General features: G+C 38.8%; 1 protein-coding gene across 1 annotated transcript in view; it reads left to right on the top strand.

Moving 5' to 3' along the window:
- Window positions 1–16,123, top strand: part of LOC117477330 (zinc finger protein 420-like) — a 199,165-nt gene that overhangs the window by 151,788 nt on the left and 31,254 nt on the right. Inside the window, exon 7 of the mRNA XM_034124012.1 lies at window positions 11,345–12,016. Within this exon, the coding sequence (XP_033979903.1) occupies window positions 11,345–12,016 (672 nt within the window). The remainder of the gene's footprint in view (window positions 1–11,344; window positions 12,017–16,123) is intronic.

Genomic DNA, 16,123 nt, shown 5'->3' with positions numbered 1-16,123 from the left:
AGCACATATGCTTTCACCACGAATGGCTCCAAAACTATCTCATATCCCAAGCTTATCAACAAGCTAATGTTGTAGCTGAAATGTTCTCCAGGTCACAAAGTCAACCTCACATGATACCAGTTTTCAAGCACAGTCAATATTCTCTTCCCAGAGTATATGGGACCACGGTGATGATGTAGTACATGGTTTTAATAATACTTTTGCCTTTCAATGTTAGCCATTTCAAACCATGAGCTGGTTCAAATAATATTTGCCTTGATTTACAATATGTTCTAATTTGTTTTATCAGTAGGCTACAGTTTTGAAGCTTTTGTGCTTTTCTTTGCCATAGTCCACTTTGGACTGGATGAAATATTTCAGGATTGCACTTTTAACACTTGAAATGTTCTCACTCGTACGGTGGCCCTGAAGTGCAAGACACCACAGCATTTCAGAAAACACCACAGCATTTCAGAAAACACCACAGCATTTGGTGCACGGGGGCGTGGTCAGCTGCAGCTCACAAAATCAGACCCGTAGACAGCAAACAACACATAGAGCGAAATGAGGCATGGCTAAAATGCATGATCTGTTTGGTATTTCGAAAACAGAAACGTATAAATATACCTTATATAGGTATGGCCCTACAATATATCATTTAAATATAGCATGATAGGTTTCCTTTAAGTATATTGATTTAAGGCCCAAAAAGATATTGCAAATGAAGTATTTTCAAGAAGAACAGTAGCAGTAACAGTATGAATTTTAGTTGAAATATAGCCAGTGATGCATGACGTCCACTTTAGTGGACAGGCGAATAATCATGATTTCCTGCAAACATAAAATCAATACTTTGACAATTTATGAATTATATGATTCCTTAGTTGTTACTTGATGTCACCAAATGTTTTATACCTGCAGGGAGCGCTTTCCATGAAAGGATTGGCAGGATATCGGCAGGTGACTTGGTCCATCTGGCTTTCTGTCGTTCATCTTGGTTTAGAGACATTTATCATGCACTTTCACTGACTTTCCACTGAGTGGCAGTGTATGGGATGATGCAAACAGTGTGCGAAAAAGCACACGTCCCACCGTCCGGGACGTGTTATTTACAATATCGGACAAGTAGATCTTTCAATTGACTTGTCCGGTGGACAAGTGACGTTTTTCGCCCTCATTTATTGACAAATTATAGATAAATTCAGTTTTCAAAAGAAAGGACTCGTTCACAAATTGTCCGTGTCCGCCATTGTTCGTTTAGAAATGTTAGTTTCGGTTCTGCTTGTCGATTCCCAAGGAAATGCATCTCGCCGCTTTCTGTACTGTTAGACGGGGGTGGGGGGGCGGGAAGTGTAGCACAGTGGCAGGGTTGGGAAGCAAAACTCGGTTCCGAGTAGGAACAAATAACAATTGTCCGGTACCGTGATTAATAAGAGTTGTGAGGACAGGAGGCGGAGCCCCGCGGACCGCAGCTCTCTCTCTGCTCCGGATCATCTGATCGCTGCACGGTGCAGTTCAGTGTCTCTCTCTCTCTCTCTCTCTTTCTACTCACAGCGGATCCGCTACCCGTTTAACAGCCTCGTCTTTGTCAAACTTTCTTATGTTCTTTCTCTAACACGTAATGAAGGTTATTAAGCGTTTTAGCTCCTATGTTGTTAATATTGACCGCCATTTCCTTTATGAAGTAAAGCAGCCTCCATGTCTGTGACCTCGCGCTGTCCTCACATCCCCGGACCCCCAGACTCGGAGGGGCACAGGGATGTCAGTATTGTTTATGAAACAGGGTATAGAAAGTACATTATTGAAATGAAAATACTATTTATTTACTTTTACAAACAGTGAGCAGCTGCAGCATGTGTATTGCAGAACATGTGTAAGCGTGCAAGCGTCTTTGAGTTGTAGAAAAGCGCTAGGCCTATAGGCTATAAATATAATGTATTATTATTATCATTATTATTAGGCCTATGTGTTGGACATGTGTGGTTGGACTCTGTCTCACAGGCAGGTTGTAGTGTAACATCAGAGGAGACTGGGCCAATTGTACATTCTCAAACTGTACCACTTAGAACTAACTAAACAATGCAGAGATTATTTTTATATAATTTTATTCAATAATCGTAAGAAATTCAACAGTATGAAGTGATTTGTAAATAGGAATACAGATTTGACTTAATGTTTTCATAAATATATTTTTCTCCCAGTTTGTCATGGGACTTATTTTTACCCTCTCAAAGAACCGGAATCGAGGACCGAAAATAACCGGAATCGAAAAGCAGAACCGTAATCGTTAAAATCCAAACGATACCCAACCCTATGTGTGATGCAGTAAAATCTTACCGCTCACTTACGTTAGCGGTGTCGTAAAAACTGTGGGAAAATGTAAAATACGATGGCGAAGAAGAAGATTCCAGTGGCCCCAATTTTTGTCCATTCTGGACAAGTGAAAAATGTATTCGGACAAGTAAATTGCCAAACTCACTTGTCCATGGACAAGTACTCTCTAAAAACTTTTTCTCACACTGGCAATAGGGTCCTATGTAGTGGCTGATGGTGCAACTATGGCATCAAAACACATGCATATACAAGAAAACACCTTTTGAAAAGCTGTCCACTGTAGTAGCCTCTATGCGTGAAAGGTGGGGTAGGTAAGTTTGAGAAACCGGCTCGAGATACACTTTTTGTTATATTCCATGGAATGCTCTTAACATCCCGATAGCAATGAATATCTTAAGTGCTTTGACAAAAAATCCATGAAAAAATGTCATCTGTGGAAGCCGTAGTACTGTAAAAAGCACGGCCCAGCTAAAATAACTGGATGGCCTACCTGCCTGTCAGCCTTCCATCTGTGCACAAACTTATCTCGTGCCCTCATTGGTCATGCGCGCGTTCGTGTGTGTTGGAGGAAGCGCTCTGTAAGGAAGTGGCAGATTATTTCCGGCTGTGTATTTTCAAATTCTAGCGCACTCGAGCTGGTTTCTCCAAAATTACCTACCCCACCTTTAAGTAAGAATTGAACCTATGTGACCTCCTTCTCACTCAAAGATAGAAAAGGGGAAACCACCTGTACGACGAAGCCGGATTTTCGCTTAGCGGGCTAACTTCAGGGAAAACTCTGGGTTTCCGGTCCTACGACGCTGGTTCTCTTTTTAGCGGGCTAGATCTCCATGGTAACTTATGCTGAGCGGCAAGCCTGGTCCGGAGCAGGTTAGGTTGCAGGCTAAGAGATCAACTCTGTGAAAGCACCGCCTGCTGACCAATCAGAGCTCAGTGTGCGGAGTTTAAAGCGATCAAGTCATATTACAAGAGAAAGGAAATACAGAAAAAAAGACATGTTATTTTTTGGATCTTGAAAATCCTCTATTTGTTAAAAACCTAATAAAACCGGTTTGTACTTTGTACATTTCGACCCAATTCCTGGTCTCTCTGGTGGTCTCTGAAGGTATCTCCTTGGTCTTAGAATAAGGTAAGAGCACCCTTCCTTGGAAAAGGCTGACAGTAGTTGGTAATTTGGACTTGAAATTGTTTAAAGGGGACCTATCATGCAAAATGCACTTTTGTACGTCTTTTATACATGAATATGTGTCCCCGGTGTTCCAGGGAACTCACCAAGTGTCAGAAAACACAACCCTCTCTATTTTCCTCCATACCCAAATCTCTAAAAAAGGGGCTGCAACAGATCTGATAAAAACTGATCCAGATTTGAACACTGTCCTGACGTCAGGACAGTGGCGCTACGGCTATTGGGCCAACTCCACCAATCAGGAGGAGACAGCCACGGCCATTGCCGTTCGAAAGTGCTGGAGACGCTGTAGCACATATGCCAGGCCTGTAGATGGTGCTGTTCTCACTGAATCAACCCTTGCTAAAACAGATCTAAAAAATGTCTAATTGAGCAAAATGAGGCATGGCTAAAATGCATGATCTGTTTGATATTTTGAAAAAAAAAAAGTATAAATATGCCTTATATAGGTATGGTCCTACACTATATTATTCAAATATAGCATGATAGGTCCACTTTAAGGGAAATAGAAACCCTTCTAAGGTTAAACTGTAGTTTCATATTGGTTACTGTGGTTGATGTGGTTTTGATTGATGCTGATGTGCTCTGCTGATGTGGTAATATCACTGCTGTGATATCAGTGTTTGACTCTGGCTATGTTTGATTTTACGTTTGCATTGTTTTAATTGGTATAACTGGGGATCATAGGAGAGGGTTAGGGATTGTGGGTCCTGAAGCTACCTTAATTACCAGGGAGTCTCCCAACGACACGGGGTTTCTCCTCCAGGGGCAGTTTAGATACTGCTCTTGGGTTCTACCAGCCCACCACACCTACTGCACTACGCACTCCGTTTTGCTATCCTGGCGCAGTGTTAATTTTGGCAGCTGTTTTTGATTTAGTCTTAGTCTTAGTCTTTAGACGAAAATGGTTATTAGTTTTAGTCACATTTTAGTCATTCCTATCCTTCGTAGTTTTAGTCTAGTTTTAGTCGACGAAAACTCAAAACGTTTTAGTCAACTTTTAGTCGATGAAAAATTACATTTTAGTCAACTTTTAGTCAAAATGTTTTCTCTCTTTAAACTAATTCAGTTAGGCAAATACAGGTATCTGAAATTGGAATCAATGTGACAGCATCAAGTGTTGAAATTCGTAAAGCAACATTTCACTCTCTTAACACTTTACTTGTGTAATATATAGGGATGGGTATTGCTAAGGTTTTTAACGGTACTACTATTATCGAAACTGCTTATCGATCCGGTACTTTAACGGTATTCTTGTAGGTACTTTTTGTTATTTTTTAAAGGGAAAAACTAAACAAATTGTTAACCGAATTAACATTGCTTTATTTACATGTGAAATAAATAAATAAAATATGTATAATTATGTTATTATATTGTACTGTACTTGAGTAAAATGTTGAGGTACTTGTACTTTACATTTAAATGTTTTGCTACTTAGTACTTCTACCCCACTACAGTTCAGAGGTACATGGTGTACTTTTCCTCCACTACATGTATTTAATACCTTTAGTTACTTCACAGATGTGGATGAATGATGTGAAATATAATCAAGTGTTAAATCAGACTTTAGTTCCACCTGGAGTAAATTCACAAGGTACCCTGCAGTATACAAAGTCATTCAAACTAGCTGCACCTTTACCAGCTTTGAGAACACTATAATGATCAATCATTATAAAACATATCATATATATTATTCTGAAATGGACCAATCTGCACAATGACTACTTTTACTGTCGCTACTTTTATACTTTTACTTGAGGAACATTTTGAATGCAGGACTTTTACTGTAACAGAGTATTCATACACTATGGTATTTTTACTTAACTACAAGATCTGAGTACTTCTCCCACCTCTGCGCACCTGATGTGATAACGTTACTCGTAATTGGCGCAACAGAGCTTCGAGTTAAGGAAGTCGAAAATTGTGCATTTCTCCGATTGAATATGGCGCCTTTCGGCCGGCTGTTTGGACAGACTACTCTACTCGTGTCAACGCACTTACGCCATAACACTAATGGCAAACAAGCTTTTTCCACATCGAGCCTTGTAGAGTGTCTCTATACTTCTGAACGCTCCGTCCCCGGCAGATCTCTGTGTGCCGCTGCAGCGTGTCTGTTAGGCCCCGCCCCCCGCACACAGAGAGAGTTAGAAACGTAAGATGCATTTTGACAGACAAGACGGACACTTGGGGGGAAATATGCTGCATTTTGAATGTCCGATAGTCCACCATTAACACCTTAGTCCCGTCTCGTCTCGTTAACGAAAACTAAATATACATTTCGTCATAGTTTTCGTTATCAAGAATCTATTTTTAGCTCGTCATCGTCTCGTCTTAGTCATGTAAAAAAGATCGTTGACGAACATTTTTCGTCATAGTTTTCGTTGACGAAATTAACACTGTCCTGGCGGTCGGACCAACCCAGTCTCACATCTAAACGTTTAATAACTACGTTGGTCCACAATTTGGGACGTAGTATTTCTACAAAAACGCCTCTGAAATTGTAAGATCCCTACGTTTTTTTTCACCATTAATTTCCAATGGCTGGCGTCTATGTCACATGATCTTCAACTTTCTTCTCGGTAGAAAATGCCTATTTTAAGGTTAGTTTGGCCATTAAAATGTGTTTTGATGTCATTTGATGCGAGAAATATGAGTTGTTATTTCAGATTATGTGTGGACAGACAAAACAGACAATGAGGAGCGAACAAAACAAGACAAAATAAAATAAAATAAAGGAAGCCAGGGGACCAGGAAAGGACTAGGGTCCGAAGGCCAGGGTGAACAGGTGCGTTTTTAGTGAGGATTTGAAGATGTCCAGTGAGGCAGCGTTCCGGATCACAGGAGGAAGTGTCTTATACTTAAACCTAAATTGAATTGATTGACATCTCCAATATCAACGTAAGAGCTTTTGCCTCTTCGGGGGGTGCTAACACTTAACCATAAACTTTATAGTTTACTTTCTCCGTCTTTATATGTAGATATAACTTTTCTCCGTTAATCTCCTCTACTTTTCTCCGTCACGTTGTTTCCATAGCAACAACCACTTCCTGTCAACAGCGCTAACTCTCCTTCAAAATAAAAGCATGTCCATACAAAATAGGAAGACAAGCCAAATTACACTTAAGACATGTATACAACTGCAACGAAAGTAACAAACACCATGCAATATCCTTTTCAATTTAAAAGAACACAAATTGGGTTATTTACATTAACAAATAACTATAAAACAAGTGCACAAAATGAATGCCTTGTATAAACCTCCTCCCCCGCGCTGCGCGCGCCGAATATTAGCTGCTGATTACTACCGAATATCCGGAGCTTGAAAAATGGTATTCGGTACATGCCCTACTGTTAGCTGCCGCCTAAACAGATTATGGTAATCTTGCACTTAGATTCTGGGGGTTTAGTCCTAAAGGTAGGACGGCCGTTTTCCGGAGCCTTATCAGCATCGGAGCTCGGTATCGGAGACGACCTAGATATTAACGTTGGTTTTATCGAAGTTTTACCTCTAAATAGTACTTAAGTACAGTACTTGAGTAAATCACTTAGTTACTTCTCGCCTCTGCCATTAACCTAAGAAGTAGCTGTAGATTTATTTTGTTGTGTCTGTCGGTTGTATTGAGTTATCATGTTTTGTGTCAGCTGTAGTTGTGTTGATTATTTCAGAGACACAGCCGGAGAAGGAGCTCTGAGAGCAGCATGGAGGAGAACAAAAAGACCCCTGGAGCTCAGGTCAGTGTGCACTTCATCACAATATATTCCTAACACTGTTATCTCCAAATGAAAGATCACAACCTGTTTAGAAAATACAATATTAATGCACAATATGGTTGGATATAGGTTAGAACATTACTACTTAGTAATGTTCTAACATTTATCACATTACGCAAACACAACTGAACATTCCCCAACATTAGACATATGGCAGATTAAAAAATAATGCACTTTTTTTTTTTTAAAGTGTGCAGATACTAGAATCATCAGTTTAAAGTACAGACCAAGAATATAATTACATTAGCAAATTCAACAAAAATACAATAAAAGCAGATCCACAAACAGAGCAGAGTAGCTTACAATTCTCCAAATAGATTAACCAATTTCAAAATGTCCTCAGTAGTAGTAGTAGTTTAGTCATTTCACTTTAACCTTCCATCACTTCTGCAATGTCCCCACTTTTTATAAATTCCAAAAATAATTCCCAAATGGTGTAAAATTCAGAAGCTTTCTTCCTTAGTATATATGTGAGTTTCTCAAGAGACAGACTCAAAGTTAAATTGTTTAACCTGTGGCCCAGGGAGGGGCAACCAACATTTTTCCAACACAAAGCAATTGAGCGCCTTGCTTGTAGAAGGCATAGGTTAACCTTTTTTCTTTCCCTAACCAATAGTGAACAGTCTTCTGGATAAATGCTTAAAATACAAAGTTTAGGGCTTAAAGGGGTTCGCAACGAGGTTATTTGGGAAATGTATCTTGTCACCGAAGTCCAAAATATTTTAACCTCTACACAATCCCTCAAGCAATGATACCTTGATGGATCTTGCATTTATAACATAGATCAGGAATGTTAGGGTTAAACTTGTTAAACATCACAAGGGTGATGTAAGTTCTCATTATCCAATTATATTGTATTAATCTAAGACGTGTATTAATAGTTTCTGTTTGTGCCTTTGAACAAATTGTACCCCAATCATCCTCTGAAATATCCTTTAATACGTCTTTTACTTTCTGAGTTGTCTTTATGGTTTGCAACCATTATGTTATAAAATTGAGTAACCAGTCCTTTGCTGTTACAGTTTTTTATAGACAGTATCTCTACTGTGGACGTAGGAGGTTGTTGCAACAAGTTGTTTAAGTTTGCCAATATAAAACTCCTAACTTGCAGGTACTTGAAAAAGTGTTTCTGTGGCAGGAAATACTTTGTTTTCAGCTCGTCAAACGATATTAGGTTGCTGTCCTCATATAAATCTAGTAGCCTTACAATACCCTTACTTAATCATGTTTGGAAGCCCATGTCATTTTTACCTTGGCTGAAGAGTTCATTGCCCCAAATAGGTGAGAAACAAGACAACATTGGGGAGTCTCCTATATATTTATGTGCTTCATGCCAGACAAACATTTTATTTTTCACAAAGGGATTCATTGTTTTTTTCCTTAGATTTTTAGAAGGAGCAGAGAATAGAAAGATATCCAGCATCAAACCCTTTGAAGACAACAACTCAACTCGTAACCATGGCAAATCAAGTCCTCTTTAAAACCAAAACATTAAATGTTGGTAGTTGTAACCCTCCCCTATCGTAAGGTAAATACAACAGAGAGAGTCTAAGTCTCGGCTTCCTGTTATTCCAAATACATTTAGAAAGTAGCTTTCTTATTTTAGAGAAAATGGAGGAGGAGGTGCTAGTGGGATTGATTGAAAAATATATAAACATTTTGGCAATATACTCATCTTAATTATATTAATTCTTTCCACTAAGGACAGAGGCAATGTTGTCCACCTAGTGGAATCTTCTGACACTTAAGCTAACATGGGTTTGTAATTAGATGCACTGAGAATGTCTATCTTTGGTGTAATTTTAATTCCCAGATAAGCAAAACCGTTTCTGGCATTTACAAATGGGAAAGATAATTTTGGATTTCTTCCCTCCTGTTCATTGAGAAACATAATAGAGGATTTATCTTTGTTCACCTTAAAACCAGAGATTTTACCAAATTGATTGATTACTTTTAAGAGGGATTTTGCAAGACCTGATCAAAACACTATGGCATCATCTGCATACAATGCTATATGATGCTCTAGGTGCCCTGTCTTAATACCATAAATCAAAGGGTGTGATCGTATGGCTATTGCCAATGGCTCCATATAATAGCTATCACAAAAAGTAGAGGCGAAATATGAGAGCCTTGTCTCGTGCCGCGAAAGAGTATAAATGGTTGTGAAATACAATTATTGGTTAATAATACTGCGGACGAATCAAAAAATATAATTTTAATCCATTTAAGAAAGTAGTCATCAAGACCAAAGCGCTTAAGCACTTCTAGCAGATAGGGCCATTCGACTCTGTCAAACTCTTTTAACCTGTTACGCACCGCCCCCCCGGTACCGGGTGGATAAACGCATCATTTGCAGGAAACAACGTCTAAGGAATCTTAATATTTAATAAACTATGAATGTTTTATATCCATGTAACGGGAAGAAACTCAGCTAACTGATCTTTTTAATTTTATTTCTCCAAAAAAAAACACAATGCTAACACTCAGCCTCTGAATTAGCCACGAGCGAAAAAATTTAACCTATCTCTGCACCTAAACTCACTCCTAACTCCCTTATTACTTATCCTAGATGCACAGCCAACCCATCGATTAGCATCAGCTGGAGACACTGAATCTGGGGGTGCCCACCTCAACACTCAGTGATAAACATTTGCGACGCTATAAACGAAAGCGTACATCATAACATGTGGAGCTAGGTAGCTAGAAATGCTAACATGGCTTACCTTGGTCAAAACTGGTCTTCAATGGCATTAAAACGATAACAAAACGATGCTGCAGTTAATCCATAGGTTAATCCAATGTGTCTGTGTCCTCTTTGAAATTATTTCTGATAATCCATAAGCAATAAAACTGCTTTTTCATTTCCAAATGTCAGAGCTAGAGATAGGTCCACTCTGACGCAAAATTACATGCGCGCAGCCCCCACCTTTTCTCTTCACAACGTGTGTGTGTGGGGGCCTCCCCCTTCGATTCTATTGGCTCTAACGGTCAGAAAGAGGTGTCAACCATCAAAATCGACCAAGGGGGGCCAGAGATATGGAAAAGAAAACATTTTCACCCAAATCACCTCAGAGGTGGGGTGGTTTTGGCTAAACCTCTCTAAAAAGGTCAAATGTCACTTGTTTTGCATCAATCTTGATACAGGGTACTTATTATATGTTGTACTTTGGATTCCTATAGCTTTTAGTCTACTAACCCATCATCCAAGGGTAGTTTTCACTCTGTAAAAAATAATTTTTGGACGGACACTATAATTTACATTTTTTTACTATGTTAAATCTGAATTTACTTTAAAATAAAATCATCTATATTGATTCAGACACTTCTACATCCAACTCACAGGTGTATCATTGCTTTGAGAAAAAAAGATTATTAATGTACCCCTTTTAGAAGTGAAGATATAGTCATTTGTTCTGGGCTTGTCATTTTCGAGCCTGAGGCCTGAAAAACAGGCTCAGGGCTTAACAGGTTAAACAAATAGCTCTACATCCCTGGCCGAAATGTCCCTAAAATGAAGTCCGAGTTCGAAATATATTTCAAATAATGTATGCACTGCCATTTCCCCACATACACATAACAGTCTGCAATGAAACGGTTGTCTCCTGTGCGCTCCACTTCTTACTTGGCGCACCGGGAACTTTCTCGTGCGAACAAGATACTTTCTCTCTCATTTATTCATTTCCCTTTTAGGGGCTTCGTACAATACAATACAATACAATACAAATGCAAATATTTTATCCTTTCGAGTCATCTGTCTCAAGCCTAAGTCAAGTCTGAAGTCATGAATACCAATTCAAAGTCAAGTCGAGTCTTTTATCAATGTTATTCAAGCAAGTCTCAAGTAAAAAAATATGTGACTCGAGTCCCCCACCTCTGTTATATACTGTTAGAATGTTGCTGTAATATAATAAACATAAACAGTTAGTAAAAGTAGTATTTTTTTTTAACTGAAAGTTTGTATTAAGTGAGTTTTTATTGTGTTAACTGTATATGTATTTATGTTTTTTAGATTGACTTTCTCTCTTTCTCTGTCCGTCTGTTTTAGAAACCGAAAGGAAGAGAGAGACGTCACAGCTGTCAGCAATGTGATACATCCTTTACAAAATTTGGAAATTTAAAACGCCACCTGCTTATTCATACTGGAGAAAAACCGTACAGCTGTGAAGAGTGTTGCAAAACGTTCGTGAGATCAGTTTCTCTCATAAACCATGAACGTATTCACACAGGAGAAAAACCGTACAGCTGTGAAGAGTGTGGGCAAACGTTCACTACATCAAGTATTCTCAAAATCCATCAGCGTGGTCACACTGGAGAAAAAACATACAGCTGTGAAGAGTGTGGGAAAATGTTCATTCAATCAAGTCTTCTCATAATCCATCAACGTATTCACACAGGAGAGAAACCGTACAGCTGTGAAGAGTGTGGGAAAACATTCAATCAATCAGGTTCTCTCAAAATACATCAACGTATTCACACAGGAGAAAAACCGTACAGCTGTGAAGAGTGTGGGAAAACGTTCACAACATTATGTGCTCTCAAAACACATCAACGTATTCACACAGGAGAGAAACCGTACAGCTGTGAAGAGTGTGGGAAAACGTTCAATCAATCAGGTTCTCTCAAAATACATCAACGTATTCACACAGGAGAAAAACCGTACAGCTGTGAAGAGTGTGGGAAAACGTTCACAACATTAGGTGCTCTCAAAACACATCAACGTGTTCACACTGGAGAGATACCGTACTGGTGTGAAGAGATGCTGTTTTCTCCCTAAACCAGTGGTTCTCAAACTTTTTCCGTCAGGCCCCCCTTTGGAGGAAAAAAAAAATTCGGGCCCCCCCAACACAAATAGTCACGAAGTGGGCCAAGTCAACATTTATTAAAATACATCAATATTAACGTGAGCATTCCTTTATCACTTTGTTAGAACAGTGATAATAAAACAATTCTCCAGAAGTCTGTGTGCTCAAAAAAATAAATACATAATATAATTGTGCAATCCCTTTGCAAGAACAATAAGTTATACTTTGCCACTTTGCAATCTGTGCAAAATAATGTAAAGAAAGAAAATGCTGATATTTGGCAGAAAAGTGTCTTATCACAGCATTAGTGGCTGCAATGAGCCTGTTTTGCACAGCACATTTCTTCAAAACGGGATTGCAGGCTCAGTGGCGGCGCCAGAGATTTTCTTTTGGGGGGTGCTGTGGGGTAGCTTGATGTTTCATAGAGGGTGCTCAAACATTTAGGGTTTCCCATTAATGTACCGGTCGCTACAGTGGAATTGTGTACTGCAACACTCCCCACGCACATACACAGTGTATCCGCGACTGTTAAAATGAAGGCTCAATAATCAACTCACGGCATATAGGTGTAAGCAGGGGTAAAGTGCTATTTTTATAAGTGGGGAGTGGGAGTTAAATATTGAAGTTAAATGCCTCAATCTGGTGCACTTTGAGAGCAAAATGAAGAGATCTATGGATACATCTCTCAACACCCATATGAAACAGAACTGTAAACAGATTTTATTTTTCTTTATGGATATTTTACTAATCACTCCCCTTTTAAACTGTATTCTTGTTTTACTGTCATATAGTATTGCATAACTGTTTTTCATTTATTCTCTTATTTTTGTATACCTATAATGATCATATAAACGTGTGCCTCGAAAATAATTGTTTACATTAATCGTGACCAAACCGTTTGAGACCCACTGAGATAACTAATCTCAGTGAGTAATCTAAACACTGAGAGTCCTTTACCTCACTAAACTGAGGTTATCTGAGCCTCTCAGTCTGACAGGTGAGAGTTCTCCCTCCACCTTGTTGTTGAAAAAGCTCCTTATATCCGTTAGCGTAGCTAGCTAGCACCAGATGCTAACAACAACAATCTCCGGTACCGGTGCACACTCTTTCTCTCGCGCGCGCACGCACAAAAATGGCTCGTTCCACACACACACAGAGCCGAGCTTGAATAAATCACAGAGACCCAGACGTTCTTGTAATGTACTGTAGCATGTTATTTTTGAATCAATAATCTTTCAAATTATGAATTTCACACATACAAAAAAGAAATACATACATTTCTTGGGGGTGCTTAGTGGGTGCGATGGCTATCTTAGGGGGACCTGTAGCACCCCCTAGCGCCGCCTATTGACCTTCCATCCTCAAAATGTACATTACACACCTGTGTCCTACAGCGCCCTCATAGGTTTCCCTATGTTCCCCTGTTTGGTTAATAAAATGTTGTGACTTAAACTTTGATTAGGATGTTTTGATAGTTCCTGTTGAGTTGGCAGTCTGTTCTGGTCTAAAAAAAAAGAACCAATGATGAATGTATCTAGAAAATATTGTTAGATGTGCCAAGAGCAAGGACTGTCTTAGGTAAGACAGCTTTTATGTGCACAGCTCCACTTGCTTGGAACAATCTTCAGCAAGAATTGAAACTGAGCAATCCTCTGCATGTTTTTAAAGCTAGGCTAAATGAGATGCTTGTTGATACTATGGATACTTGTAAATGTCTATAACTATGTAAATGTATCCTGTAAATATAATGTATGATGTCCTTTATTGTTTTATGTTTCATGTGGAACCTATGTGCTGCAGGTCTCCCTTGAAAAAGAGATCTATGATCTCAATGGGACCAATCTGGTTAAATAAAAGTTTGAAATGAAATGAAATATTCCTGATGTTTTCAGTTTGATTCTGTTCTCTTTTGTTTAAATTGTCAGAATTTACCAAAAATAAAAAAGGCCTTAGAAACAGACTCACATCCCTACATATTTTTTGTGTTTTTCAGCACATTATAAACATGTCATTCCCTTGTTTTAGGGCTGCTGACTGCTGGATGAAATGTATCACTCAAACTTTAATTTTAATGAAAAATATACTTTTTAACTCAGTTTGTTTGACCTGGTTTGTTCCCAGTGAAGGACTCCAGCTCACAATGAGGTAACTGTTAACCTGTTAAGCCCCAAGCCTGTTTTTCAGGTCTCAGACTCGAAAATGACATTCCCAGAACATATGACTATATCTTCACTTCTAAAAGTGGTAAATTATCTCAATCTCAATCTTTATTTATTTATATAGCACATTTAAAACAACCTTCAGTTGACCAAAGTGCTGTACAGGCAATAACTACAATATTAAATAACACTAATAAAACAATAATTAAAAACATGATAAAAAGCACAATAACTAGAAACATATTTAAAAAAAACACATACAAATGTAAAAATGTAATGTTCAACTAGTATTAAAATAAAAGCCAGTGCAAAGAGGTGAGTTTTTAGCTGAGATTTAAAAAGTTCAATAGACTCAGCAGTCCGGATATGTGCTGGGAGGCTGTTCCACAGTCTGGGAGCTGCAACACTGAAAGCCCTGTCACCTCGGGTTTTTTTTCCTGCACCGAGGAACCACCAACATATTTTTGCTGAGCTGATCGCAGTGCTCTAGCTGGAGCATGGCGGTGCAACAACTCAGACAGGTAATGTGGTGCCAGTCCATGCAATGATTTAAAAACAACAATTAAGTACTTGAACTGGATCCTGTAACTGACAGGAAGCCAATGAAGGTCTGCCAAAACGGGTTGTGATGTGGTCATAACGTCTCTTCCCAGTAAGAAGGCGTGCAGCCACATTTTGGACCAGCTGCAGGCGACTGATCAAACACTTATCAACACCAATATACAGGGAGTTACAATAGTCTAAACGAGACGTTATAAATAGGTGGATTAGCTCTTCAAATTCCTTACTAGGAAGATAAGCCTTTACCTTCCCCAGAAGCCGCAGCTGGAAGAAGCTTGTCTTGACAACTGAGCTTATTTGTTTGTCGAATTTAAAACAGTTGTCAAAGATGACTCCAATATTTCTGACAGAGGGACGGCTGTAGGAGGCTAAGGGGCCGAGTACACTATTAAAGCCATCCAGGAGTTCAGACTGTCCAAATATTATAATCTCTCTTGTTTTCGTTGAGAGTCAAGAAGTTGATTTCCATCAATGATTTTATGTCTTTCAGACAGCTAAGCAAGGCAATCCTATATTCCTTATTTGCTTTTATAGGCAGGTATACCTGCAGATCATCTGCAAAGCAATGGTAAGAAATATTATGCTTTTTAAAAATTGACCCCAGAGGTAGTAAATACAGACTGAACAAAATGGGGCCCAGGATAAAACCTTGAGGGACCCCCATATGCTAGTGGGGCTGCAGCTGAAGAATACTGGCCAAGATGCACAGAAAAGGTCCTTTCTGACAGATAGGATTGAAACCATTTTAGGACATTACCTTTAATTCCAACACACAGTTCATGGCGTGATAAAATAATTTGGTGGTCAATGGTGTCAAAAGCAGCAGACAAATCTAAAAGCACAAGCACAGCAGAATTCACAGAATCAGCAGTTAAAAGAAGATCATTAAAGACTCTTAGGAGAGCAGTTTCTGTGCTGTGGCGTGATTTAAAACCAGACTGAAACTTCTCTGATATGCAGTTTAAAACAAGGTGCAACTGCAGTTGCGCTAACACCACTTTCTCTAGGACTTTAGAGAGGAAGGGCAGCTTAGAAATAGGTCTAAAGTTGGAGAGAACAGAATGATCAAGGTTCTGTTTTTTGTTAAGAGGCTGCACTACAGCCTAATCTTTTTTCTCAAAGCAATGATAAACCTGTGAGTTGGATGTAGAAAAGTATGAATCAATATAGATGTTTTTATTTTAAAGTAAATTCAGATTGAACATAGTAAAAAAGATTAAATTATAGTTTCCGTCCAAAAAAAAACCCATTACTTATAGTGAAAACCACCCTTGAATGATGGGATAGTAGACTAAAAGCTTTTATAACATAAGTACCCTGTATCAAGATTG

Source organism: Trematomus bernacchii, unplaced genomic scaffold, assembly GCF_902827165.1.
Source record: "Trematomus bernacchii unplaced genomic scaffold, fTreBer1.1, whole genome shotgun sequence".
Taxonomy (NCBI): Eukaryota; Metazoa; Chordata; class Actinopteri; order Perciformes; family Nototheniidae; genus Trematomus; species Trematomus bernacchii.
The sequence above is the reverse complement of the archived record's forward strand: the minus strand, read 5'-3'. Positions and strand labels throughout refer to the sequence as shown.